The sequence below is a fragment of the Athalia rosae genome, chromosome 1 (genome assembly GCF_917208135.1).
Source record: "Athalia rosae chromosome 1, iyAthRosa1.1, whole genome shotgun sequence".
NCBI classification, from domain to species: Eukaryota; Metazoa; Arthropoda; class Insecta; order Hymenoptera; family Athaliidae; genus Athalia; species Athalia rosae.
Genome location: NC_064026.1, coordinates 9,229,508 through 9,257,274, shown reverse-complemented (window position 1 = coordinate 9,257,274; position 27,767 = coordinate 9,229,508). Strand labels below are relative to the sequence as shown.

Genomic DNA, 27,767 nt, shown 5'->3' with positions numbered 1-27,767 from the left:
CTTTTTGCTCTATTTCTTAATCGCAGATATTTTCGAATTTAGACAACGATTTTATTTATGCTCGCCTCTGAGGTCTTTTTGCGCCCTGAAAAGTTGACGATAAGTATCATATCCTGACGAGTGCAGGGGTGATATATTTTCCAGTGAATTCTGAGATTATTCGGCGTCCGCGGACGGTGTGCCGCAGCTGTTGATTTTAGTTACTCCGAGTGACCGGAAGTTATTCGTTATCTACCGGTTAGCGATAATGATGTATTTTCGCATCCTAGCTGCAGCATCCTGTTCGTCGCTTGTATGCAGATATCGGCGAAATGCGGGGAACGGTAATTTTACTTATGTTCTTCCGATGATCGTATAATTCGCATCTCGATATTGGTCGTTGGACGAGAAAATGAAAAATTCGAATTTCCTTCCCCCCTTTTTTTTCCCCTTCTGTCGGAATATCATCAATTTTCTCTATTACATCCTCGACAAAAATCGAATTCTTCGACCCGAGCTCACTCCTCGGTTCTTCTTTCTTTTTCGTTCGTTCGCGAAATAAGTAAAGATGGGACAATACAGTTACTGTATAGATTCGATCAAAATAGATTGCTTTGTCCAAAACGTCGGTATACGTATATATATTTATAAATTGTTGGCATATATGTGCACGTATGTTATGTACACACACGTGAACCGGCGTAGGTATATAACTTTACTGCACACGTCCACTCGCTGTTCGATAGCGAATTGAACGATACTTTTATCTTGTCCGACTTCTCCGTGTAACCATTATCTGTAAGAAAGAGAGAAAATATATAAAGAAAGTGGTACGACAAAAGTGTCAAAGTAGAACGAATAAATTATACGATATCTTATCTTAATTGTAGCGTGTTGTATAGTTCCTATAATTTGTGCTGATCACTTTTCTATTTGCGAAAAATCACGTTGACAAATTTCTATGCCATACGTCGTGTGGAATAACGGATGAATTATATGCATTTTATAAATGGGGTATTCCACGTCGAAGGGGTCAGTTATACCAAAATATTTTTTGAACTCGATGAGATTAATTCGTATAGCCAATTCAATTTTTACCCCTTGAATTTTTCCAGATTTTGGGGTCAAAAATCAACAATTTTTTTTTTGTCGGAGGTTTCTATGATATTCTCATGTATTTTGATCTCAGGAATTCGAATTCGCAAGTCAAATTGATCTGTCTATAAAATTGATCGATTTATCGCCAATCTTTGGAACCAAAAAGTGCTCGTTTGACGCAGAATCCCCCCAATATGTATCTACATGGTTTATAAGTTGATTGATTCTTCTCTAATTACTCGCAGTCGATGTATAACACATTTCATGCCTTTTCGGTCTGCATCTTATCTCCGCGCGGTACGAAAATCCATATGTGGATTGATGGTGATTCATGGAAATCAATTAATCAATGAAATAATTAATCATCGAAAGAACGTTCGTTGGTTCATATTTGCTTCGATTTCTTCATTTTTTTCGTTTCATTCATCCGTCGCAATTGACGCGCGTTTACATGTAGGTACGAGATAATTGTAGGGGTTTTACAAAAAACGTTGGCGTCATCCTATTATCTTTAATAGTAAAGTTCAGCTCAACAACTTGGTATTTCATTAATTGCGTAGGATATCGCGCACGTATGTATACCTAATCGGTGGATAGTAATTTATTGCATAATATAATAACTCGCCGGCTTATAATCCCGCAACGGCACACACGGCGTTACGCTACAGTATTAAGCAATTTAGATCCTCCGAGAGGAATTATATTGTTCCTGTAAAGCCAACGCGAATACTAATTAGCGGATTAGCGCGGCTTTACATCGAATTTTGGAAAATCTAGCGACGACTGATACACAGGGCGTTTCCTGCATCATGAATTTTCGATGAGCCACCCAAAGTCATAAATCTGTACGGAGGGAATATTTCCCACGTCGTATACATATATCTATATACTGTACACGCGGCACGAATCGAATCGTGCGATATTCATTAAATTTAATCTCGCGGAAAAATTTATACCTTCCGATTTAAAATACTCACGCGCCTAAATCACGCCTTAGTTATGCAGATGGGAAAGTGGATACGGAGTATCGTTTATGCATATAAAATTAATACTTTATTATCCGACGTTCACCAAAATTCTGTAAAAACTTTCCACAAACTATCCATATCTCAAACGTACGGTATTATACTACACGTTTTTGTTTGTTCCATCGTCTAATGTCGAACCTGAATTGGTCTTCTGGAAAAAATTATGGCTACAGTTATCGGCGTTTTCAGGTACTACGGAGTACCTGCAGTTTTATTTTCGTAGGTATTAACGTCGACTTCTTTTATTTCCATAAATAAATATAAATAACTCCGGGACACACTCGATCCGGCTGCCCTAGGCGATTTCCGTCGTAAAAGAACGCGCGTATCTCCCGATTTGAGATAATCGAACAAGATGAGGTGGTTCTCGGTTGTAGATAGCGACCTTCTTCCTCGATCGCGTACGAGGATATCCTCGTGACAACCGGATAACGGAACGTCACTTCCCGTCTAACTTTCGAGCCCCCAATGAAGAAGAAAACCGACCTACCGGTTGTCCCTACTTTTTTTTTTCATATTCGTCAAGAAAATTTAACGAAACGGTAGAAATCAATTTCTGCAGTTGAGAGAATATTTGGATAAAAAACGTTACACCGGCGCGAATTTTACTCCGAGGTAGATAAATACTCGGAACATAATATCCTTGATTCTCACGCCGTGACACGCGTGCAATCGAAGCAACGTTTATTAATAAACCCGCGTTGCATCAGACAGAAGTGTTACTAGATATGTGAACGTCTTTTTTTCAACGTACATGCGTTGAAATCGAGAGTTCGCTTCTGCTCCCGGTGATATTCTATCGAGCGTTAAAGGGAATGCGGAATAATTTGTCAACTCTCGGACGAATTGCCGAACAGTTATTTCATACGCGTGGAAGTTGACGCGAATTTTTCAGAACCTTTTCTCTCTCTGGTTCCGCACGTACGCTCTTCGTAATAATATGCAACAACGGCGTTCGCGGGAGGGAGGGAGAGATAACGTTATTTATCCGAGAGTTCTTTGTCTTGGTAGCTACGTTGTATATTTGCATTTCTTAAGCGACGCGTGTTGTTACGTTGCTGCAGTTCCGATGCTGTACGCGCTATACACGTCGGTATGTATAATGAAATAAGTCGACTGGGAATTAACCTTCCATTGTTTCAACCGAACGTCCGCGATAAGCTATACGTACGACTACCGTAGAGCTATCCGCAGGTATATATACGAGTACTCGTATTCGTATTTGGTATGTACGAGCAACCTATATAGCGAGCGCAGAAACTAGCTTCTGCTTATCACGCTTCCCCCAAACGCTGCTGCAGCTGTCCTCAACAGATTAACGCATTAGTGCGTATACCTACTTGCAGTAATCAATACATTTCACGTGTGTGCGTAACAGATATTCTAGGCGTATATGTGCCACACACCTGCCCTCGCACTACATTAAACGCGTCTGTATCAACGTAAACGCACTGCACGGATACGCATGGTGCATTTCGTGGCAATTCGACGCTGAGAATTTTTCAAAATCTACGTTTTCCGTCTACGCTTTCGAAAAACTCCAGTTTTTACGAGCGTCCGAGTGAGTCGTGCGATTCCAACCATTTTCTCAACGATCCGTTAACGACCATTCGACGAAATTTAATCACTGATTATAAAATGGCCTATAGCCGATTTACGAGAAATATCAAATTTCTGAAAACAACGTTTTAAAGTTGATGAAAGGAAATATGGATTTTTGAGGGTGGGTTCGAACCGAAAACTGACTTGCAATGTACTGTACACGGGTGGTACGTATCCGTACCTACGATATCTACACGTACGCATCTATTCCGGGGAAACTCTTCATCAATGCTTTGTCGAATGTCCCCCATGGGCATGCACGACGCGCGCTTTAACGGAGCTGGACATCGTGCGTGGGACTTTTCTGTCCATGGGATGGTAATAATCGATATGCTATGGGGTAATTGATCGCTCTATAATATGGATGGATTTAGTCAAAAATTTTCACCATGAATCCCGCTCGATCGGATAACGGGTTGCGTACGAACATTGCGGGGCCAATTATTTGAAAAGACAATAATTAGTCCGTCGTCATTTTTTTTTTTAAATCACACAGGTCGCGTGTATCTCGATCGAAAGATTCCGTTCACTGATATTTCCCTTCTTTTATTTCCAGGTTATCGATGGCCAGTGACGTATGCTGATAGAACTGCCGATAAATCGGATTGAAATGAGGGCATAGTTCGGATATGCCCCCGTTCCATCGACGAAAAAAGGTCGACGAAGGAGAAGGAAAGAAAAAAAAAAAAAAACAACCACCTCGCAAAATGGTCGGATGAATACCTTTTTCTTGCGCAGTTATCGTGATATTAGTGATTTTATTTTCCCCGTTCCCTCGGTACTTCGCGTCCCTTTTAGCCCCGAACGATGACGTCACTTCTCCAGAGGGACTTTTCTTCTCAGAGAAATAGGGAGTCGACCGGAAGCAACGCGTCCAGCTATTTGGTGGTGAGTGAAAATCGATAAAATTATTACGCTCGATTCCACCGTTACAGACATACAGATACCTACGCCGCTAGCAAAATTTGCAACCGGCTTAGGATGACGTCGTTAACATCGGCGTCGTCGTTGTCATCGTTTATACTCGTCGCTGATTTTTTTATTGCGCGAAAAATTGAGAGTGAGTAACGAATGAAAGAAGGGCACGAGACTCGAGTGTCGGACCCCGCTGAGAGTAGAACGACGATCGGAGTGAAAATGAGGAATAAAACTTTTGGAGATTCTTGACGTAATATGAAAAGTTTTTCTTCCGCAGGCCCCTCTTCGCAGTTGTGCATTTTATTATTTTGATTGCACCGCCGTACGTCGTGTCCCCTGCTTTTTATTGCAGTTTCTTTCTTTCTTGAGTGGTTTTATTTATTTATTTAGTTATTTATTTATTTATTTACGTCATTATTGTTATATTTTTTGTATCCCACGCCGGAACGTAGGTGTGCTATACGACGACTATGGAAAGATGTCGGCTCCCCTCCGCTACCACTGTGGCACGTATACGGAATTTAAATTGTTTTATAGCGAGAATATATCAACCCATGCAACCCCCCGTGTGTAAGCCGCCGGTTATATTTTCATACATTTTATTAGGATATTCTCTAACTACCTGCACCTACATTTTTAGTCCCCTAGAATTTTTTTTTTCTCTTTGTATCGCCACGACAAAAAAAAAAAATTATTTCACAATTTAGTTCGCGCGATATGTTGTTATATTCTGTAAATTGGTGGTGTGCGGATTATACCTACTTTTGCGTGATATTTTAATTGGAGTTTATTCGGGTATTGAGGCGAGAGAAAATAGAGCAAAAACGAAAATGTTATACGAATATTGCGTGACCTTTTTCTTTTGCCTTCTATGCCGAATTGCTTGTATCCGTGTATTACGAATGTCTTCGGGGTCCCGTGGGGATTTCGTAGGCCTACGATGCGGCTGAAAACTTGATTTTCATGCAGTAGGCGGAATGTCTTAAGAGAGGGATAAGGTGACATTTTCCATTTGCAGACAGCGATGGTGCACGTGACCGATGACTTTTCTACCTTCCTTGCGCTACCGTAGGTATCAAGATATTGCCACGTATATATATATTGTATCACACGCATACACAAGCGTACGCCTATTTTTCGGTATATATTCGTACGTATATTTCGCGAACAATCTTGACTGCTAATGCAAATGCCAAGGGGTAAATCATATTTCATAGGATATTAATGTATTCAAATGATCCTTCTCATTTCCGGTCACGTCACACCCGGGTACAGAGCAATTTCGAGAAATTTGATTAATGCTCTTCGCCTTTCTTCGTTTATCAATTTTTCTTTTGTTTCGTATACATCGATCGGTTTCTATCCGTGCCATGCGAGACACGGAGAGCTTTGTTGTCGTGAAGAGAATTTGCGAAAAAAATTCGCGATCTTTAACTAAAATTTTACCAGAAGTATGATTAGTGCAATTATTTATACGTTACCTTCATTTTTAAGACCCGATTATAATTTCCCTTGGGAAAAATCGAAATATCACATCACCCCACCGTCCCTTACAGAAAAGCGTTGAGGTGCTAACTACTTTAGCCATTTTCTTTGCGCGCGAGAAGCGTGACGTGATTCGTTTATAAGAGTTGTTTTTTCTTTGAATTTGTTTTCTTTCTTTTTTTTTTTTTTTTTTTGAATTTTCAATTAATTATATTGGCCGGAGTGATCGATGGCCATTGGACGTACAGGTGTACGTGTACCTATACGTTCGCGTCCCCACAGGAGGATGGAACTCGAAGAGGGGGTGCGTTTTACAACTTTTTAATTCAATTTGCATACTTTACTCTTACATCTTAGCCGTCGAGTATATAACGTAGTCGTATTTTTCAAAATATCACTTCACGTTTGACGCGGTCATGACTTGCAAATTATTCGAGTAAAAATTCAAACGTCATATGACACCGAAAACCAAAAATCCCACCAAGGGGTTTTACACCGTAATATCGTTTACTGTCCTCATTTTTCGAAATTGCGTCTCTGTAAAATCCTCCGCAACACTTGTAGGCGTTTATTGAAAAATCCATAGGTGCAATCGTGAGAGAGGAGAAAAAAGGAGAAAAAAAACAAACAAACAAACAAAAACGTGAAAAAATTCAACACTTTTTGGAAACAACGGAACAAGGATCATCTCGCTTTATACGCTGTATAGGTTCGAAGAAAATTTTTGAAAGTCCTTCGGGATTCTTGGCCGTATCTCAGGAGGAGTGTATAAGGCGAGGGGTTTCGGTAGCAGCTACTAGCTGGAGATATATCTCTGAAAAGTTGAAACTACCCTCCTTGAAAAGTTAGGGTGAACATCTCGGTAGCGAAGGAGAGAACGAACGCTCCTCCGCTTTCAATTCCCCTTATACGCCGAGAGCGTGTGCGCCGGGGTAAGGTAAACATAAATTTTTCGTCCAATCAACTTAAAACGGTGCTAAATTATTTCCAACGGTTTCTGCGGCGAGCCGAAACCCACCCTTCGGGTGCTAAAAGTCAGTGCGAAATCTACGACAACCTGTACAACGATTGCAAATTATACAACCGACAGAAGTCACGTCAGAATCGACGAGTCACGTCGTCGAACGGCACCCAAGAGGCCGGAAACTGCGTTGTTTACGTGTTGATTCAGTTGCAGTTCTCCCAGGCGCGTACCTCTTTTTTAACGATCAGCGTTCAACGTTCTTTTTTTCTTTCGTTGCTTTCTTCGAGCCAGCGGTACTTTCGACCGACCCGGTGTTCGAATAAATTTCACCGACCCGATCGACTCGCTACGATGAAAATCTTTTGCGATCATTAAATTTCTTCTCGTGAACAGAATGAGAATAAGGAAAAATGAAAGAGAGAAGACCGACTCGTCACTTCGCGCGTCCGCTCGTTCGAAACAACATTTCATTATATCGGTTTCGTTGACCCCATCATCGTGTCATTCTTCGGGCTGCATGTTTTGATCAAGTGTTGCTATAGCGATATTATATGTACGCCATATTGATTCTCGAGAGGGAACATCGTGGGCACGAAATCGTCAAGTTGCTCACAGACCGGAGTCCGCGAACAGACTTACCGCCGTACGTCGGGCAGCTGGCGAACGTTTTTAAAAATTTCCACCCCCTCCGTTCAACACGACCGTGAGATAATCGGGTTGCCGAATGATTGTTTCTTTTTTTTTGTTGCTGTTTCTAATTATCTTACGTGACGCACCGATTACCTCATTTTAATCTTTCGGCGAATAATTATACCGTGAGTGATCTGATTCGATAATCAGAATATTTTTTTTCTAATTAGCATTCCTGTAATGTGTTCCTGTTAAGAAAAAAAAATTTACAAACATCCCAACCGCCGCATATTTGCTTCTCTTATCAGCTGAATTTTCACACAATCGTCTCCTTTTTCATTCTAACCGTGGAGTTTATTAGAGTAATGAAATAACGCAGTGGTCGTTAAATGTTATAGAGAGACAATAGTGTGAAACAGAAGTATAATAAAGTAACTGAAGACAAAAAGAGAATGAAAAAGAACGCGGTAAAAGATTCGTATAAAGTACAGTAATAAATGTCTCAATCCGTATAGGTGGCAGCGTATAGGGACGATTTATGGAATAAAGTTTCTACGGGGTTTTATCGAGGATAGTTTGGTCAGTATACAACTGTCTTTTGTGGCAGCCACATGTCGCGCTAACCGGACGTTGAAACTTTATATAATACCCTGCAGCGTACTACCGCGTCTCCTCTAACCCACCGGGACCTATTACAAGCATGTAGAATCTAATTACCGCCTACAAATTCATTACACATTTCCCATAATCTCAAAACTCGTTTCCGAAAGTCCGAAGCCCCGTCTCCGAAAAAATGAAAATTTCCAATGAAAATAATGATCCGCGTTTGAATCGAACGCCGTTCGCTAATCCCATTGAAAAGAAAAACCAATGGAAAGGAATCTGATGGTCGACAGGGGACGTCTCGCAGTCCCGCACGGTCCCCTTGCTTCGGGATCTTCTGCTCGGGCAAAATTTTTTTATTATCGATCTCTCAAGACGATCGTCCGCGTCGCGCCGATCGATGTCAGAAGCTGCGTATAAGTAGAACGGATCTTTGCCTATTCCCCACGAAGAGGTGAAGCCAAATATCGGACAAGCGCATATATTCATGCATGTACGCGTCGTGCGAACTACATGGCGCGTCAATGTCCACCGCGGTGCCGGGAACATGACGAATGTGTAACATCGTCGCTGCGTGTGGTTCGAAATTCACGTGTACGAACTGAGTCGTGGAAGTGGATGGTGGTCCGCCGTCGTCGCGATCACTCGTTGTGAAATACGTTTTGATAGTTGGATGTGTCCGAACGAATGCACACGCGTTTATTGGACCTAATCTCTTTAATTCAGAGAATGAGTTTCAGTGAACCATTTTAATTCAAGTGTTGTAGCTGCCGATGCTGCTGCTTCTGCTTCTGCTTCTGCCGCTGGTACCGATGGACGTTTTTTATTGTACAGTGCGCGCGTGAAGTGTCCGCTAGTTACAGCTACTTTAACTATACGTATAATACGTAGGTACACGTTGTACGGCGTATACGTGTTCGAAGTGTTTTAATAAACTGGAGTGTTGAAATGCCAGGGAATATAAACGAATCGAATACATCATCGACGGATTCAACGCCATTATGTCTTACGGAGTATGTATATAGACAGATATATATACACAATATGTAACGTCAAGGAATTTCGTACTCGTTCAATTGAATTCCACTTGATAATTTCATTTAACGAGTAACCCCTACACAACGGTTGAATAATTCACGTTCAAGTTCCATACACCGATCCATCGACATGTACATTTGTTTTTTGCATTATATACTCGAATTTCTCGGAGGTAATTATAACCGTAATTAATATCCATTTAACGAGTTCGCTCTTCTTCATCGAGCTTTGTTGGACCTCCGTTGCAATTTCCTTATGATTAACCGGTATCTCAATGCCGGAGTATTTCTGCTTCCGTTTGATGAACCGTCCAGTTTATTTCAAAGATTCCTCGCTCGCCGCACTGCTCTTTGTATAAGCATAGGACGTCCACCGGCAATCATCTTCGCTAATTACCGATCGCTAATTAGAAATATACCGCGCAACGATCACGCTCATTATACTCCACTGTGAATTAATGGACGCAAATCTATGCGTTACACTGAACTACATATTTCGTGTACACACGTTACACATCGTGTATGTATTATGGATTACCTACAACCGTGGTCAACCAACCGTTTCGTATAGGGCTTTCTGGTTCACCGTCCACATGACTCATATATGAGCGAAGAACACGCGTCGCCCGGTTGCCAGCCCGCACGCCGTTGCACTCTCGACGCTTTTTAGAAATTTTTTATTTCTCTCCCGTTTGATTCTTGCTTTCTTTTCGATTCGGATTCGTATCCACGAGACTATTTTTACCCCTGCGTATACACGTATGTACTAATGTTAACTCCGTTTCAACTTTGTTATTAGGCAGCTGTCACCCAAAAACGCGTCATACTTTTCTCAAAATAACTAGTAACAACGCACAGTCATCGATTCCGGTGATCTACTATGCGCTTAAAAAACGCCTCTCCAACTACGTTCACGTCAGTGACACGGACAGCGGAGAATTTCGATCATTTTTATCGTCTAAAAATGAAAATTTCAATCTCTTCCATCGTCCCACAGATATTTGAAAAACGAGAAAAAAAAAAACAACAAAAAAAGAGCATAAGAATATTAGAGAAACTCGGAGTTTTTTGCGTAGTAAAAACGTGGAAAAGGTCAGGCTCGCTGTGTGCGGTGGTGTCGCTAGTTTTTTTTATCTCCTCCTTTTTTTCACGGTGCATTCCGCTCCATATCGCGTTTCTAACGTCATTACTCGTCGCCCGTGTGATCCCTGAGAGCTGGTTTTTCACCGTTGGAAATAACTAGGGGCAGCATCGATTTTCACGTTGAATTATGCACGGATATTGCGGCTGACTGTGCGCCGGTGCAGGGAGGATTTTGAAGGAGTTATGGAAAAAAAAAAAAAAAAAAAATGAAATAAAATTCATTCGAATATATATTCCGCACAACTTCGGGCACATAGTGCGCGGTCCGTTAGCGAGATTCAGCGAATTTTCAACCGAATAGCGCGGATATTTTCCCTCGTTATGCACCTACTCGAACGTCACGCAATCCTATAACTGAAAGACGACGTGCGCAGTTTTTTTTCTTAGCTGATTATAATATTTGTACCGTAGGAAAAAAAAAAAATTATTATCATACGTTTTACGCCCATATCAAATTGTAGTAGGTCAAATTGATGTAAATGTACAAACATGGGTTTCGTCCCTCCGCTGGCGAGCGTAACGTTGGATCGGTAGGTCCGTTAAATTTTTCAATGCAGGTACGATAGGGTGCGCGTATCATCCCGCGGAATAACTTGCAGTGTGTGCATATTTTCGCGATCCCCTTGCAGCGCGTTTTATTTTGCGATTCGAGCGAGGGATTTATACGCAGAGCGAGAGAAGACCCTTATCAGATATCTTGGGAATATTCAATATTTACTTTAGAGACGCTCCTCCTCCCCGGGTCGAACTCTCTAATTTTCCGGATTCAAAAGCTGGTGACGGTTACGCAAATATGTACATACCCGGTGTTTCACTAGAAAACGTAGACATATCTCGCGTGCCCATACCCTCCGCCGATTTTCTATTCGCCTGGAAAATTGGAAGGAAGCTTCTGTTCTTCTTCGGCGGGGGAGTAATTCGGTGGGAAAAATTTTAAGGGATAGCTCGTAAGAGCTACTCGGATCGTCGCAAGCTCGGTACGACGTACGACGTCGAACGAGGCGAGACGATTCGTCCATATTTTGTTGGATTTTTTTTATTATTTTTTCTTCTTTATCCCGAGTCGCGTTACGAATCTTCATTTCAAGGGTGAATTTCAATTACGCACCAATGTCAACAGAATCTCGAGCGACAAATACTGAAAGCAATCCTGTACAACTGCATTGTGGTAATTCAACACTTCCGCGCCACTCGTTGACACAGTTTCACGTGTCTCTCTTCGCCTCCGGTTACTTCGTAAATAGACAATGGCATGCACCGAGTGCTTTCAAAAAAAATAAATGCCTTCAATTTGCCAGCTGATTTTTTTTTTTTTTTTTTTTTTTTGGGACAATGAGATTTCAGTTCTCTCGCGTCTTAGATAATTCCAACTTTCCCTGTGTTTTACTATAGATCGCGTGCCTATATGACTATCCCAACGTCCGCAGGCATCGTCGGACGACAAATAACTACACGTGTAATAATTTACACAATAGAGTTGAAAACTTGAAGAAAAAAAAAGAAAATAGAATAAAAGTACAATAAAGCTTCAGGCCGCCGCCTGTTACACGGCTCAGACTTCAGACTATAATCTAGGATTCGTGTTTGCTCGGCTTCATATTTCATCGAGTGTAGTAAGTGCAGCTCGATAATAAAATATAGGGAACTCTCCGAGCGAGCGGTTCTTCTTCTTTCTTTTTTTAACAAATATTATGTACATAAAATATACAGACACCTATGTACGCATCGATGCAGCTCGCCTGTGCAAAAGTTGATACACTCTCCGATGACTCGAGTTGTGCAGGAGCGAAGTGAATTTCGCGTACACGTATACTCACGTCCAAAGTCGCATTTGTACGCGAACGTGTTTCGTACGTGTGCATTTTACAGCATATGAAATAGATACGAACAAATAGTCGAATATCTCTGTAGCTGGGACGGGGCGTATCTTATTCGCGTGCATATATTTGTTTTAAAGTAGTAGACCCTTCGCCGTCGTTCCCGAAGGGGAATCCCTGGACGTGCACTTCGGGGGTGAAAGGATACTTTTTCTCTTTCTTATACACGTTCACCTACATCTCCACTCACACTAGACTCAGACGCTGTTTACAGTCTCTGGTGAATTTAGCAGACGTTGAGGTTGAGATCTTCTCGACCCGCGCCGTATGTACGTACTCCCGTTCCTTTGATAGAGATGCGTTTTTCTTGAGCATTCGCTCGCGCGCGGGGTATACACGTATATGTATGTATTTGAACGGTTCTTCGTACGCTACGAAACTTTGAAATTTTCCTATTTTCTTATTTTCAGCTCCTAAATTCCCTAGCGTCCGATTTGGATTGCATGCTGAGCGAGCTCTGCACGACACCCGACCCCTACGCAAGGTAAGTTTTCTACTTTTTAGTTCTCTGAATAGTTTTTCTGTTATCTTTTATTACTGTTACTTTCAATTTTATATCACGTTATATTGTAAAACTTGATTGAAAGCGTCGACTCCGAAATGTCTGCGGTAGTCATCGAACCTCGGTTGTGCTCCCACATCCCGCATACCTGTGTAACCTGATGAAGAAAAAAAATATATACAGTATAGATGTATGTGTATATGAAAATCGCCCCGACGCTCCATTCGCAGGGCGCAGAGACCAGAAAACATTTCTCAAAGCTCTCTTTGATCAAATCTTACTATCAAAGAAATTCGATATCGCCAGCTGGATTTTCCTTATATATTTCCTCGCTGTCGCTTTTGTACGGATCTCCTTCTTTTTTATTTTATTTTATTTTATTTTTTTTTTTCTACTTCAAGGGTGTCGCGTATTACGAAAATTGCATCGCCTCTGTTCAGATGGTACGACATCCTGTCTATTTTTAATTCAATTCTCTCCGTCTGCGAGAAGAGTTAGAAAGAAAAAAAAAAACGACGAGAGTAACGAACAAAAATGAAAAAGACCAACGACAAAAAAGGAACAAATTAGTTGGAATTTTGCTTTTTAAACTTCGCTTTTATTTTACCCACACACACAGCGTAAGCGCTAACGGTAAAAAACGAATGGGTAAAAAAAATTCTCCCATTTTTCAAGCGGTGCAGAAAAGCAAAAAGTGAAAAAGGGAATGGAAAAACCAACGACATTCTAGCGGGCATCGTTGCCGCACCATTTACGCGAGCACGCGCGCGCGACGCACTCATGACTCGAAATTTACGGAACAATTAAATTCGTTCGAAAGTTTTCTTTCGTCAATTTTTATTCTTCTTTTTTACTTCATAGGCGAACAAAAGCTCGGCTCGTTTTTTTTTACGTTATCTGGCGACTATCCGTGAAACCGTAGGAGAGAGTTACCTTATGCGCATAGCTGTTTGTCGTAGGGATGAATCACGTTGCACTCAGTTTTATGTGCGTACTTCGAATACCGTCGTCTCTGTAGCGTAGGAATATGTTGTGCGAGGTTTAAATCATTAATACCTGTTATTTATGGACCAAATTTTCCCGACGTTATACGCGTGGAGTAGAATAATTTCCATATCGTAAGACCACGTGATCTATGGAGGTCCTCGCTTACAATATCCTTACGTTATATGGAACAACTTATGTATATACGTATTATACGCAAAAGCCCCTACTGGGTGTTCATATTCTAAGGGTTGAAATGTAACCCTTTCGACTACCCGCAACGAAACTTTCTTCAAAAACTTGATATTAATTTTTGTTTCTCTCGCAAGAATACGTCAGTTCCCTCCAAAATCCCACGAACTCATACATTTCATTATTTTTCGAGTTCGATTTTCACATTGAAACGATGATTCGGTCTCGGATGTGGTTTGAAATGAAAAATTTCAAGTGTCAACTGATTATCGTTGATGCCGAACGCGAGTTTACTCTTCGTATAATGATATCACCGGGTATACGTTATGCCTAATATATAATAAAGCAGGGTATACATACGCTATACATTTTATACATGGTATATATCTACAACTGTATAGAGCGCGGGGTTAACCCGTAAGATTTAACGTCTTGGGCGTGGTGTATTCAGAAGCGAAGATAGACGACATTTTCCTGAATGGACATTGAATTTCAATGGGAAATCGGGGGTCGGGGGGAGCTTTTGAATATAGAGAGAGGTGCGAACCACTCGCAAAAGTGTACAACGAGAATATTGTTTCCTCTTCTTTGCAACGTCGAAAATCTTTAATATTCCTCTCCGACAAGAGAACGTTGAAAGTCCCGATGGCAAACCCCGATAAACATTAGTCATAAAACGAACGACCAGCTCACAAACGCACGTGCATTCGCTAATCGTCGTCTGTTGTGACAAAGAACACGTTCCATATCATATCTTATGGAGCGAAGTGACATTGAACAAAGTAGGATTCGAAGACTCGAAATTACACAAAATTGCGAACGAGATTTTCCAATTTCTGCAAATTTATAAAAATCACCGCGGCGTGTTTGTAAGTAAAAAAAAACAGAAAGGTGTATTTTCATTAGTTGATTTTTTTTTTTTTTCATTTTTCCTTCTTTTTTATACGTATATATAATAAATTATGTTAATGTCGGTTATAGCGGAGGGGGGAGTGGTTTTGTTAGGTGGAAGAAATGGCCAACAGCTGTCGGTTGAGCGATTATGCATAATTTTATGCACTTAATCTCAAACACATGTTTTCAATTGGGTCATTTGCGTCTGTGAATGTTAATTTCACACGTATTTTCGGCTCGCGGATTGAAAATCCCTCTACAGTGGTCTTTGGAGCGACGTACGTACGTCAGGAAAATGTATACCTCACGTATCGCAATAGCGATATCCGCGCGTAATATCCTCACTCATACGTGCGCCTGATTCATATACCTATATAGCTTTTATGTGTTACCACACGTTCACGAGCGAACCATGTATGCAAAACATGTGGACTAAATTTATATATATCTATATGTATATATTCGGCCGGGGCACGCACGTATTCATTTTCTCCCCCATTTTCCTTTCGCTTTTCCGCTGCACAGCGGTGACGACGTACACCTATGTATGCGTGCATAGGTACGTAGGTATTCGCACTCGCGGCAAACAGGAGTCCTGTGTTAAGCGCCTACTTCGTGGATGGCACCTGTGATGTGTTGTGTTCGCAGGCGTGTGTGTACGTACCTTATATACGACCTTTGACCCTTTATTTCCACGCCGATTGGAGGATGGAGAGAATGAATATCATTGAGATGGAACCGGAGATGGTAAAAAATAGAGAGGAAGAACAAAGCGAGTGACGAAAAAACGTATAAAGCGTCGACGAACTACCGACCATGTGCAGGGAATGAAACCGCTGGAACCGGAGATTAAACGGAACTCGCAAAAGTTGTGGGTAATTTTTTTTTATTTTTTATTTTCCCTCTCGCGCATTTTGATTTTGTATTTTAACTTGGTAATTTCTCATACGCGGCTCACGTCGACGAAGATGAGATACTGATTCTATTTTCCGAAAAGAAAGAGAAATCGTACCACCTCGGTGGCAATTTTTTTTTTTTTTGTTTTTTAAATATAGAAGGATGGATGAAAATGAATGCAAACAATATCAAACCGTTCCACCTCGAACCCCCGTAACATTTTTACGCCACCGGGGCGCGAATAAAAATTTTAATATAGGAAGAGATTCACACTACCAGTGATCTATGCGTTTGCGTATGTATGACGCAACGTCGTGTTGGCTCGACGAAATGAAATTTACATTTTTTTCCATACGCATCTGCCGAACACGCAACCCAAAAGAAGAGGGCTCGCGCCGGAGACCCCCCGACTTTCCATTTCACAAATCCGATCATTTCTTTTGCTTTTTTTCTATTTCATTTTTCATTTCATTTTCATCGTATTTTTTCATCGCATCTTCCTTCCTTCGCTTATCTTCCGCCGCGGATTGTCATTCGGTTGAAAGATTCGCGTTTCTGATTTTAAAATACGTCGAAAATTGCGTCCGAGATTTCGAAATTGGTAATTATTTGCTACAGATTTACTCTTTTAGCAGTTCAAAGGTTGCACCCTATGCGAGCTGGTGAAAATCCTTTATTCTTCTAGATTTTTCAGAGCATCGAAGGGGGTGCAGAGGTTAACAGAGATTTCCCAGGTTACGCCGCCACTGTCACTTACGACCCTCTCTTTATAGTTACACCACTCCGAACGGAGGGGCAGATCCCGGTAGAGAACTTTGAATCGAAATGAAATTCCACCCCGGTCGTGGCGGTGGTTGAATTATTATCAGTCTCTAATCTTTCTCAAAAAGTTCACTTGACGCCCCTTCCAGCTTTGAAATTGTGGCTATTCATTTTCCGCTCTTTTCCTACCCACACCGAACCTTTTCAATATTTCTACTGCTCCTGCTGCACCGTGCGGGGGGAATAATAACCGATCTTTAAGATTTCATGCGTCAATAACTTTTTCTCTTTTTCTTTTTCCCCCTTTCATTTTGCGACAAGTGAATATTCAATCTCAGGGACCAATTAATGTCCATAGTATGCATTTTATACATTCCAACGGGTATATACTAAAAGTGTGATCGGGTTAAATTTGCATTTCTTCTTTACTTTTTGGTTTCCGAGGAAGTAAAATTTCAACTATTTTAGGAGAAGAATTTTATAAATCTTTGTCATCGTTGCATTTCATTGGTCATCGTCGGTCCGGGCCATGAAAAAATTTCTGTATTTACCGTCAGTGCTTATCTTCGCTTTCGTACGTACGTGTCTGACCTCGCAAGGACGTACGTACGTATACATGGACGTGTTTACGTTACAGTCACGTTGCTAGATTTGTCGGAAACTAGAGTCGCTCCTCTGCCATATAAAACTTTCGCTTATCTTTTTCTCGCTTTTTAATATTTATTATTCGTCCATCGCTGCGTATATAACGTGTACATATACTCAAGATCTGGCTTCGACGCAGCATCCGCGCGAGTTTTTTTTACGTATACATTATACCTCCCCGTAATTTATTTTACCTCGATTTTCATCTAAATTAAAACAGTAAAAACCCGAAATCGCGGGTAGATAAAATATTGTTTTTTCCTTTCCTTTCTTTTTTTGTTCTTTACCTTCCATTTCTTCAGCCCTGCTGCAGTACAGGGCGTAGGGTGGAAGGAAAAATTCTCGCATTTTCTCCGGATTCTCCGACTATTATACCTCGAACTCACCTAACGCGAATCTAATGTTTGCCCTCTCGTGTATATAAGCCATAAGGGGTGCCAACCCCGCGGCAATTTTCCTCCTTTTTTTCGCTCGGTTTTTCCTTTTTTCTCTCCGTTCTCGTTCTGCCGTCTTTCCCGTAACCTCGCGAAGCTCATGGAAAATTGAAGCGAACTACACCCCTGCGTTTACGATCGTGTACACATATTATTATATTATATTATACGCGTAGCTGTATATAATTTCACGTCTCATACTTATAACCGTGTAAACGACAGTTGATAAACGCCGCAATTTCAATTAGCTCAAAAATTAATCACGTGATAATTGGCCAGACGCCACATTTCAGGCATAGAAAATTCCGTTGCAAATTCAGGCTATAACGTACGTGCGTCGAGACAAAGAAAAATCGAAAGACCGCCAAAAATCTGGAGTATCAAAAGTTGGAGAGAAAAAAAATGAACAAAAAATAGAAATGAACAGGTAGCTTATATCCACCTGCGTTTTATAGATGGAGGAAAAAATTGAATAAACAAAAATAGGGGCGAGTCTGGAAGTTTTTCTGCGCGACTAATCTTCGAAATCGCTGTGATTAGGAGCGATGATGGGAGTACGGGATAGTTACCGCGTCTAACGCGAAATTAATGTCCGTCAGCCAGTGAGTGGTACATATGTACAATGTAGTTGTATATACAGAATACACATCTGTATAAATGCGTACGTCTATACGCTGTGTACATGCAGTGTAGGGTGGAAACTTCTATGTTATATACATATCCCGAGGGTAAGGATGATATCGTTAACCGCGTAGATATAGACAAAGGGGGGGTATGTGCTATTAAATACATGCCTGGCGGCACTGCTAATTCCCGTAATAATAGATTTCAAATTTCTTGAGAGTCCCTCCGCATCGAGGGGGTGGGTTTTAGTCGACGTGGGTAGCTGTGCGCTGGTTGCTTCAACTTTCAGCATTTATAGCCGGGGAAAATGAGGATGGCGGACAGTAGACGACGACGAAAATGAAATGAAGTCTTCCCGTTTCCAGGATAGGGGCGGCTTTTAACGTGTCAACTACAGACCCTTTTACTCTCCACGACAATCGCTCTCCTCTACATCTCCTTCCTTGCCTTGAACGATATATATATATATATATATAAATCGTACAATGACGTCAGAAGTTGAGGAATTCCTTGTGACAAATTAATGGATTTACGCCGAGTAATAATTACCAACCATCCGACGGTATATCTATCTCAATTATTCCAACCTCTTCGTATCTATGGAACTCGAACTATAACCACGCGCACGTATCCGTATCTTCAATGACACTGCGTTGCGAAATTGTGCCAGCGACACGCGCGTGCGACAAACTTATAATTGTTGCTTTTCAAATCTCCGCTGAATTATTCTCTTCAAATTCCGAGGACCCATTACTGCGTCATAGCACGCATCACGTTCGTCGGTTTCGTTAATTTTTTGCTCAAAGATCGAAAATTCGGTTCAGAAATGACGTGGTTTTTTTTTTTTTTTTTTTTTTTTCTTTTTTCGAGTTCCTCCCTTTTTCAAAGTACAGAGCGCGCTATACCTAGTTGCGCTGTGCGGTTCCTCCCCCATGCGAGAAATATGATTAAATCAAGCGGGAATAATGGAGCTTTACGGGCGACGAGACACTCACCTCCGACAATGATCTTTGTTGAGTTTGGGGGATGCGAAAATTTAATTTAATTAAACAATTAATTCATTCATCATACTCCGTCGCTACACCCGTGTCTTAGGTATACAATTTTGAGTAAATTAATTATTGCTATCGCCGGGCTCTAATTCTAGTCGAGATAGTTATTTACCATGAGAACTGATATACGCGCTCTTTTTAGGTATCGAGTACCTACGCCGCCGCATTTGCAGCTGTGTCAACGTGTCGTTAAATGGATTACAGATAATGTATCGCGTACGACGTATATCGAATGGGTTCATATACGTGCCTTCGATCTGCCCTCCCGCCTCGGTCTTTCTGGGATCTGAAATATAAACCCCAGAAAGTTAAAAGAAAAAAGAAAAGAAAACAAGTAGAAATGTCTTTTCCATCCGCGGGCACGCGGTACGGCCGCAAATATACAGCAGGCGTAAGTTGGAGGGAAACAGGCGCGACATACTCGGAGGATCAGATCACGCGTGACAATTCAGGCGACCGTTAACACCTTTTCGGTCTTTGCAGATGAAAATAACTCAGTTTTAGGACGCGATCTCAATTTTGTCTTGCGCCGTTAAAAAGAGGGGAATGGAGAGAAGAAAAAAAAACAACAAAAATGAAAGACACGTAGCGCAGGCACGCGATGCACTTCTCTTGGGGTTTTCTACGTGTGCGACGAGGGGGCGGAGATTTTCTTTTTCGATTTCTTTTTTTTCTCGTTTTATTTTTTTTTTTTAATTTACTTTTTCTGAACTACCACTTCTTGCGGTGCGTGTTTCGTACCCGTAACGCTTAACTCAAATCGAAAACCATCGAGATAAATCGTCGCGGTAATTTACGTTGGTATATACGTACCTATTTTACTCAGCTGCAGCACAGCCGAACATTACGGACTAACTTCACTGCTTTACTTTTCCTCTCTTTTTCGTTTTTTACTTATTCTTTTCCTTCGTACACATATACGAGAATGGAAGGTAATAGTCTCGTGGTCGTACATTCGCCGATACATTCGGGTCGAATGTTTTCCTACACGTTATTTTGTCAAAAAAATTTACAAACGTTGTACAAAGGTCTGCAACCTTTTACGATGCTGCGACTAATTATTCCAGAAAAGCTAACGATGAATCGAAATTATTCGCAATGTTTTAAATACGAATGAATTAATCATTTTTCGTACACTGGTATGGTTTGAGTAAATTCTTAATTTTTTTTTGGTTCAGTTTCTACTTTTTTGCTGCTTCTACTTTTCATACAGCCAATACATCGACGGTCTTGGTTAATAATTTGTGAGCAGTTTCCGACCGAGGGAGTCACGAGACCGGATTTTTTTTTTTTTTTTTTTGGGCGGGGGGGTGGGTTCCTTGGTTTTCGTGCTCGTGATGCGTCGTAGACCTAGAAATTTATCGTTACGTGTAGCCGGGTAGCTGGTAGTCCACCGCCGCCGTGGAACGTGATGTAACGTAAAACCAAGGTGAATTCTAACGCGAATCTAAGAAAACGAAAGCGAAGGCTAACGCCGTAATTCTAAGGCTAAGGCTAAGGCCGAGCGAGCGAACTCCTTCAGGGTTAATATTTAAGAAGGTCTCCGTGATTGGACAAATTGAAACAGAACGGTCTGTAACGCGTAACTATACGACTGAATCGATGTCGCTAAATTATGCAACTCGGGTCAGCCGACAACGAGAAATCCAAGGGAAGATTTCTCGCGTAGGGTGAGCTTACCCTCTGCTTCCTTTTTATTTTATTTCCTTACTTCGTATCCCTTGAATCTTTCTTTTGCATGTCTCTCACGGTCCCCTTTTCAGTTCTACTTTTCTGACGTATGACGCTGCTGTTGCTGCTGCTGCTGCTGCAGTCTGGCGAAGCTCAACGTATCAAGTTTTTACTTGAAATATGCACGTACGTTATTCAACTTTCCTCAAAACTACCTCTGGCAATAACGCGAGCAACCGACTTTTTCCAACTCCGTATTCAGCCCCGAATATTTCTGCTCCATTTCTTACAACCTGCACCCCCCGGGTTCGCGCAAATAGAGTCTGCGGTATCGCGTAGATACGTTACACCGTACGGAATTTTTTTCGATAATCTCATACGACGTTACGACTCATTCTACTCGACACCCGATACATACCCGGTTATAATGTAGACGCATGGGTATCCTAATATCGATAACATTGCAAATTGGTCAGTATGAGCGGAGTGGCCGTTAGATACGCGATCTATGCGTAAATGTGGTACACGTGTGTGGTGTACGGTGCAAGTTGTATAGATATTGAACAGAGGCGTACACGACGACGTTACCTATACCTATATTTCGCGTGCATGCGGAGGTAGGGTGACCAAGCTTTTTGGGGAAGCTCCGTTCGCCCTTCGAAGCCCGGAGGCACTCTAGGCCTCGCTAGATGTAGAGTAGAGTCGAGTAGCGAGTAGAGTGGAGTGGAGTGGAGTGGAGTGAAGGGCTGGCTTCGACCTAATCTAATTTGTAATTGTAATTTATACCGAAATCACCGTGCTCCGAGAAACACCTGCTCCGCGTCGTAGCGTCTTCGTGCAAACCGCGTCTGTGCCCGGGTTAAAAAATTGTCTCCCGTAAAACCGTAAAGCGTTCTTTTCGCCCTTTTCAGGGCATAAGAGCTCGACGGGAATTGGGGTGCCTTCTTCACTCGACTATAGCGTAAAAATAAATCGACGAATTTGTCAATATCGAAAGTGGGCTTAACGCGTTTCGTTTTTTCTTTCATTCCATTTTTTTTTATCTCGTCTCGCTCCTCTTTCTCTCTCGTTTCATTTTTCATTTTTCTCCCGATAATTTACACGACTGCCCCGCGCGCACCCGTCATCTCAAAGGTTTACTTTTAAAATTCACGTCATGATCGCAGCTTTTCTTCTCGCAGCGGCACAGCGAGCAGGGATTCTTTGCTGGCTTGAAATTTTCCCGTCCGCAGGGGCGGGCGGGCGGGGTGGTACAGGGGGTGGTCGGGGGGGCAGGGGGTCGGAGATACCTAATTCTTTGGTTCGTTAGATCCTTTCGGCTCCCTTGGTGGACCAAGGGCTTGGCAAATTTCATTCCTTTCCATGAATTAAATTTCGCGCTCGTAAGACCTCTTCGTCGAATATATTAAAAGCTTCCGACGCGTCGAAGCACCGTGGGACGAATATATATACAGTCATATTTCTCGTATAACACCCTCATCTTCGACGAGAAATTTTACGCGCCTCTTGGAAAATCAAATTCCACGGATATACGTCGAAATATCATACCGCAGACGTAAATCTGCAACTCTTCGGAAATATTCGATATACCGTTCTAGTCTTTTATTCTTTATCTTTTTCGCCTCGACGATTCGTGAACGACCCTCAAATATCTTTTCCGATTCGGATTCGCTAAACGCGCACTGTATGTGGAATATATTTTTTTTTTTTCTCTATTTCTTCTCGTCCGCTTCGTCATCGTTCGTTCGGAATTTTCTTGACGTCGAACGCGTTGCAGCGGGCTAGATTGTAAATACGGAATGAAAATATTCATCGAAAACTAAATAGGGATTTGCCACTGTTGCAAAAGCAATCAACTCGAGTGACACGGTTTGTCGATTCAATCATCGGATCGGCTCTTGACGTGTTCATCTTTCCGTAGCGAACGATACCCGCTTCACTTTCCCACTTCCTTTTTTTCCGCTTCTCCTTATCCTTGTAGTTCTCCATTCGTCCATGGGGCAACAAATTGGAATAATCACGCTGAGGCTATGAATACAAAATGAAAAAATCTCGATGCAGAGATATGCAACGCGTCCCATATACATATAGATTGTCTGCCTATACGTACGTACCTATCTTGGTATACGGGCGCATACGTCGGGCGTTATCATCGGCGGCGTAACGTCCGCTGTAGCCGGTACCATTCGAGCCCTCTAAATTCGGCGAAATTCCGCGAGATATCGGGAAGCAGCTCTGGGGGGGAGGGGGCAGGGAAGGGCAGGAAGGCCGACAAGTGCGTCCCATAAATCAAAATCGAATATTGAGTTAAATGAAAAGTCAGTGATGCGGACGAGCGAGCAGCGGAGCTATCGGTACGAACGAATACCATCGCGACGAACGAACGAACGAACTGGCGATCCGCAGCAGGGGTGGTAGGCCGGGACCGAATGCTCGAGGGCACGGAAGAAATTTACCCACCGGTAACTCCATCCGAATCGCTGGTACAACTTCTGCGGCGCACCACCCGCCTCCTACAAAACTCCACCGGCTTTCATCCCTCCTTTGTAACCCCCTCACCAAAAAACCCCCTTTGCGGCTTCACATTTTTTACTCCAAAGTATTTTGGATATCCCACCAAAAAAAAAAAAATAGAAAACTAAAAAAAAACCCAACCAACTAATCTGCGCACGAGAGCGTTCCGGTTTGACTTAACGATGTAAAGTAGGCCCCCGTCCAGTTGAAGTCGTGATCGGACTATTCGAGACGTTCGTTGCAACTTGGAACATTAAAGTTGACGGTATAGAGAATAGAAAGAAATACCGCGCGATATACGTAGATCTTGGAGAATACTACACGCACCCAGAAGTGGGTAGACGGGGACGGTAAATCACTCGAAACTATACGTGGGCCGCACGAAGCATTTCGCTTCGTATAATACAAAGAGATGGAAGAGTGTTAAGTTCCACCAACGCGCTCGTTGCTCGGAGTTGCAACGATTTTTTAAAAGTTTAAAAAGAACCGATGGAGTTTCTAACGCGAAAGAACAGCCCTCCCCCTACCCCCCCTATCCCTCAGCGTAATTACGGATTATCACGCAGGTGGAAGAGAAAAATGACGTTTAACGCGGTGCATCTTTTATGGAGCACACAATATCGCGTCGTTATACGTTTGAATATGGAATGTCGCGGATAGTCGGAGAGAAGATGCTTTATTTGCGGAGATAAGAGGAGGTGGGTAGGGATAATAACGTTGAGATAGGTTAGCTTACTCCGACAGACGATCCGTCTCTGATAACGTGAGCGCAGTGATCGCTGATTAGTCTTCTAGGAACGTCGTAGGGAAGAGCTGCGGCGTCCCTCGTGTACACGTACACGTGAGTGCATCGTATTACGTAGTGTACGCGTACGCGTGTGAGCGAGATAACGTACCTCATAGAAGAATCTCCCCCGTGTCTAGTTTATATTAACGAAAAGTTTTTGGCATTTGTCCAATCTTGACGTGAGCGCCTCCTCGCGAGTCTGACTCTTCGATTTGCAACTTATGGTCTATTTCGGTTATTGTCTAATGTTAGACCCCCGGTACTAAACGCTGCACTTAGAGAAGTGCACCGCCGTACGCACTTGGAACATTGTCTAGCCGATGTGCGGATGTGGATCAACCGCCCTTTCCATTTCTATCGAATTAATTTTATCGAAATTTATGTTTCCTCGAAACACGTGTCACATACGCGAAAAGTTACAATCGAGGCCATGCTAGTGTTTTGTAACGTTTTTGTGCAATTCGTCGATGCGAAGCAGACGCCATTTGACCGAGAAAGAAGTCCGAACAGGTAATAATAATCGTCGTTAATTTGCAACCTCGATAAATTTTCTTACAGCCTGTTGTGTGCAGTGTATCCACGTTATCCCCACGTTCCACCCACGTCGATTGAATTCGTTTTTTGCCTCTACTGTTTTCGAAAAATATCGTAAATCGTCAGAAATATATCTCGACCGTACGACACGACGGAATCTTCATTTAAAAAATGGTATACTTCCTCAGGTCATTGAAAAGGAAGCCTTCTTTCCTCCGCATAACCGCGTTATCGCTGACGAACTTTCACACGACCGGAAGGGTAGGTTTTCCGAGTATGAAATACGCGTATGTTGTACCGATATGCGTAGATAATACATGTACGCAACTATAATACGCACTTATCTGAGAAAAACGCCATTTCCTTAAAGCGTTGCGCGGGTGCAGCGGGGCAAGAAGCGAATCGATTTTCTGTTTTGCAATATACAAAAGGGCCCTCGTTTCCTGCATTTTCTTTCTTTCTTGCTTTTTTTTTTTGCTATCAATTTTTTTTTTTTTTGTCACTCGAAATATGAAGTGGCGGCATTGTTGCCGGTGACAATAGGCGCGAGGGTGACACCGCTCCGTGTGCCCCTTAAAAGGCTTAGGGACGCCCCTGTGCAGCCGGCACACCGTGCGTCGCGACGCCTCACGTCCCGCGGAAAAGATGGCCTCGGGGCCACGGTTAAAACTGCTAAACGCACTGTACTCTATACATTAAAAGAAATAAAAAAAAAAAAAAAAAACCGTACAAGCAGAAAGGGGTCTACTCGACTCCCTCGAACGACTACACGACGGTGACATCCAAGAGACGCAACTCGTAGGCTCGAGGCATTTATATCGGTATATCCATACACCATTGTCACAATCTTATGGAGTGAAAAATGAAAGATATAGAAATTTTATTGCTCACCGCGGGGGATGATGAACGAATGGGGGAGGGGGGAAAAACGGAAAATATGAAGAGACACGAGTAAACGCCGTAATACCAACGACGCGATCTTTTTCCCTCCACACCTCGTTCCTTTTGTGACAACAGTTTTTGTTTTCCATTTTATTCTTCTATCGCTCTTCCCGACGTCATTCGTTCTGGATTAATTTTCGCAAAAGATATCGAGAATGAAAAGATCCGAGGATACTCTTTATTAATATTCTTGTCACGTGTCGCTTATTTTTCTGTTGATCAAAAATTTTATGTCGAGTCACGCGCGCCGCCAGGCTGCTGCTACCTCTGCGGACGCTGAAAAATTAATCGAATATTTTAATTCATCGGAGGATTCGGTGTAGGTGGGAATTCGAGAAATCTCGATTAATTCCGGATTGGTAAATTTATTGGAATATACGGTAATTCGTAAGATAATCGGAAATCGAGCGGAATACCGTCGTCCCAAGATTTATGATGTCCGCGCGGTTTAAATGTCACGAGGTCGAATAGGCTGCAAAAGCGTCCGTCAGATGCGAGGGTATGAAATGTAATTGAAACTGGCGAAGGATTCAAGATTTATGCGATCCTCGGTACACCTAGGTTTCGCGCAAGGCTGTCAGGTTTCCGGGATTCTTGCTGTTGAATCATCGGAGTGCCTGATGGGATCAACTGACGTGTTGATTATCATAATTTTCTGCATTTTTCAGGGAGTCAGGGGGATGATAAAATTTTATTTTTCGTTTTCCCTCGTTCGTTTTCTGTTTGGCGTTATATTTCTTCCCTCTCACTACCGCCTTGTGGGAATTTTGCAGTTGCGACAAATACGTTACATATATACGTGCGGTACTTCACGCAACAAGAAGAGAAGAGAAAATACGTGGATTACACGGAGACTTAAGATATGATTTACCTGTCCTCATAAATTTAGAGACGGAAAAAAGTAGGCGTTTTTTGTCAACGATGTGTTTTACCGTCTCTCGACTAACTTATAATATACATAGTAAAAATTCTTGGGAGCCAGTTCGCTCGGCTCTTCTATTTGTTCAACTGCATTTCGAGGTCTTCAATTTCATCTATTTCACCTCACCGCGATGCCTCTCCGTGTACCGTGCAGTGCTTCAAGGATGACGCAAGAAGCCTTAACAAGTGAGCCTGTCTCGCCTGCTTTGCATTTACTCCTTTCTTTTTTTTTTTTTTCCATCTACTTTTCCTACTCTTGTGTCTTTCCTTTTTTACCTTCTCGCTCTTCTTCTGCTCCATTTCTTCATCCGGCAAACTCATTTCGTCTCCGCGTCCGATTCAATGCGCTTGTTCTCTCGAAGGTCTTTCAGTCTTTTACCTATGAAAAAAAAAACTAATAAACTACACGTCGGAAATTCGCCAATAGTTGAATAAAAAGCGGGCGAGAGCAGATCAGCTGCATAACGAGTGGGCGTGGCAACGATATTCACATCCGACAAGTTTCGCTGTCGGGATGAAAAATTTTTCCAACCGGTCCGGAAGTCGGTAATCGGGTGCAGCAACTCTTTTATACCTATATCGGCGAACTGCTTAATAGCTCCTCCTGGTAATTAGCGAACAAAGAACGCACAGTCCAACGGAGCAGAAGCGTTGTGGCTATTTCTGAAAGCCATTGACCACTCAAGTTGACCTTCACTCTCTCGCTCCACGCCTCGATCCTCTCCAGATCCACCGCACGCCGAGCCTTATTTCACGCGGTGACGATCGCCCAACGTCCCCCATTCGAAGTAACACCCGCAAATTTCTCAACTGCATCTCGAATTGCATCCGAAAATTTTCCAGACCATTTCATCCTATATGTGGTTTTTTTTTTTTTTCTTTTTGGCTCGTTTTTCTTTCATCCTCTTCCAACAGCGCGATATTCGCTTCTCATCGTGACATTTGGTAAAATTTTTTTTTTTCCACCAACGTCGTAGTTGGATACGAAATTATGTACCCCAAGTTGACTTTTGACCTTGTAATTTCGTGCGTCTGAACGATCTAACAG

General features: G+C 42.2%; 1 protein-coding gene across 6 annotated transcripts in view; it reads left to right on the top strand.

The window, feature by feature from the left end:
• The window catches only part of LOC105686048 (protein sprint), a 102,580-nt gene that overhangs the window by 33,461 nt on the left and 41,352 nt on the right, over window positions 1-27,767 (top strand). For 3 of the 6 annotated variants that reach the window (XM_048660244.1, XM_025746818.2, XM_025746817.2), the window contains exons 2-3: window positions 4,264-4,595; window positions 12,775-12,848. In XM_048660244.1, coding sequence (XP_048516201.1) covers window positions 4,515-4,595; window positions 12,775-12,848 — 155 coding nt within the window. In that variant the 5' untranslated portion in view covers window positions 4,264-4,514. Of the gene's footprint in view, window positions 1-4,263; window positions 4,596-9,184; window positions 9,321-12,774; window positions 12,849-24,665; window positions 24,833-27,767 lie in introns of those variants that run through there. The other 3 variants (XM_025746823.2, XM_012400601.3, XM_025746816.2) reach the window with 3 other exon arrangements.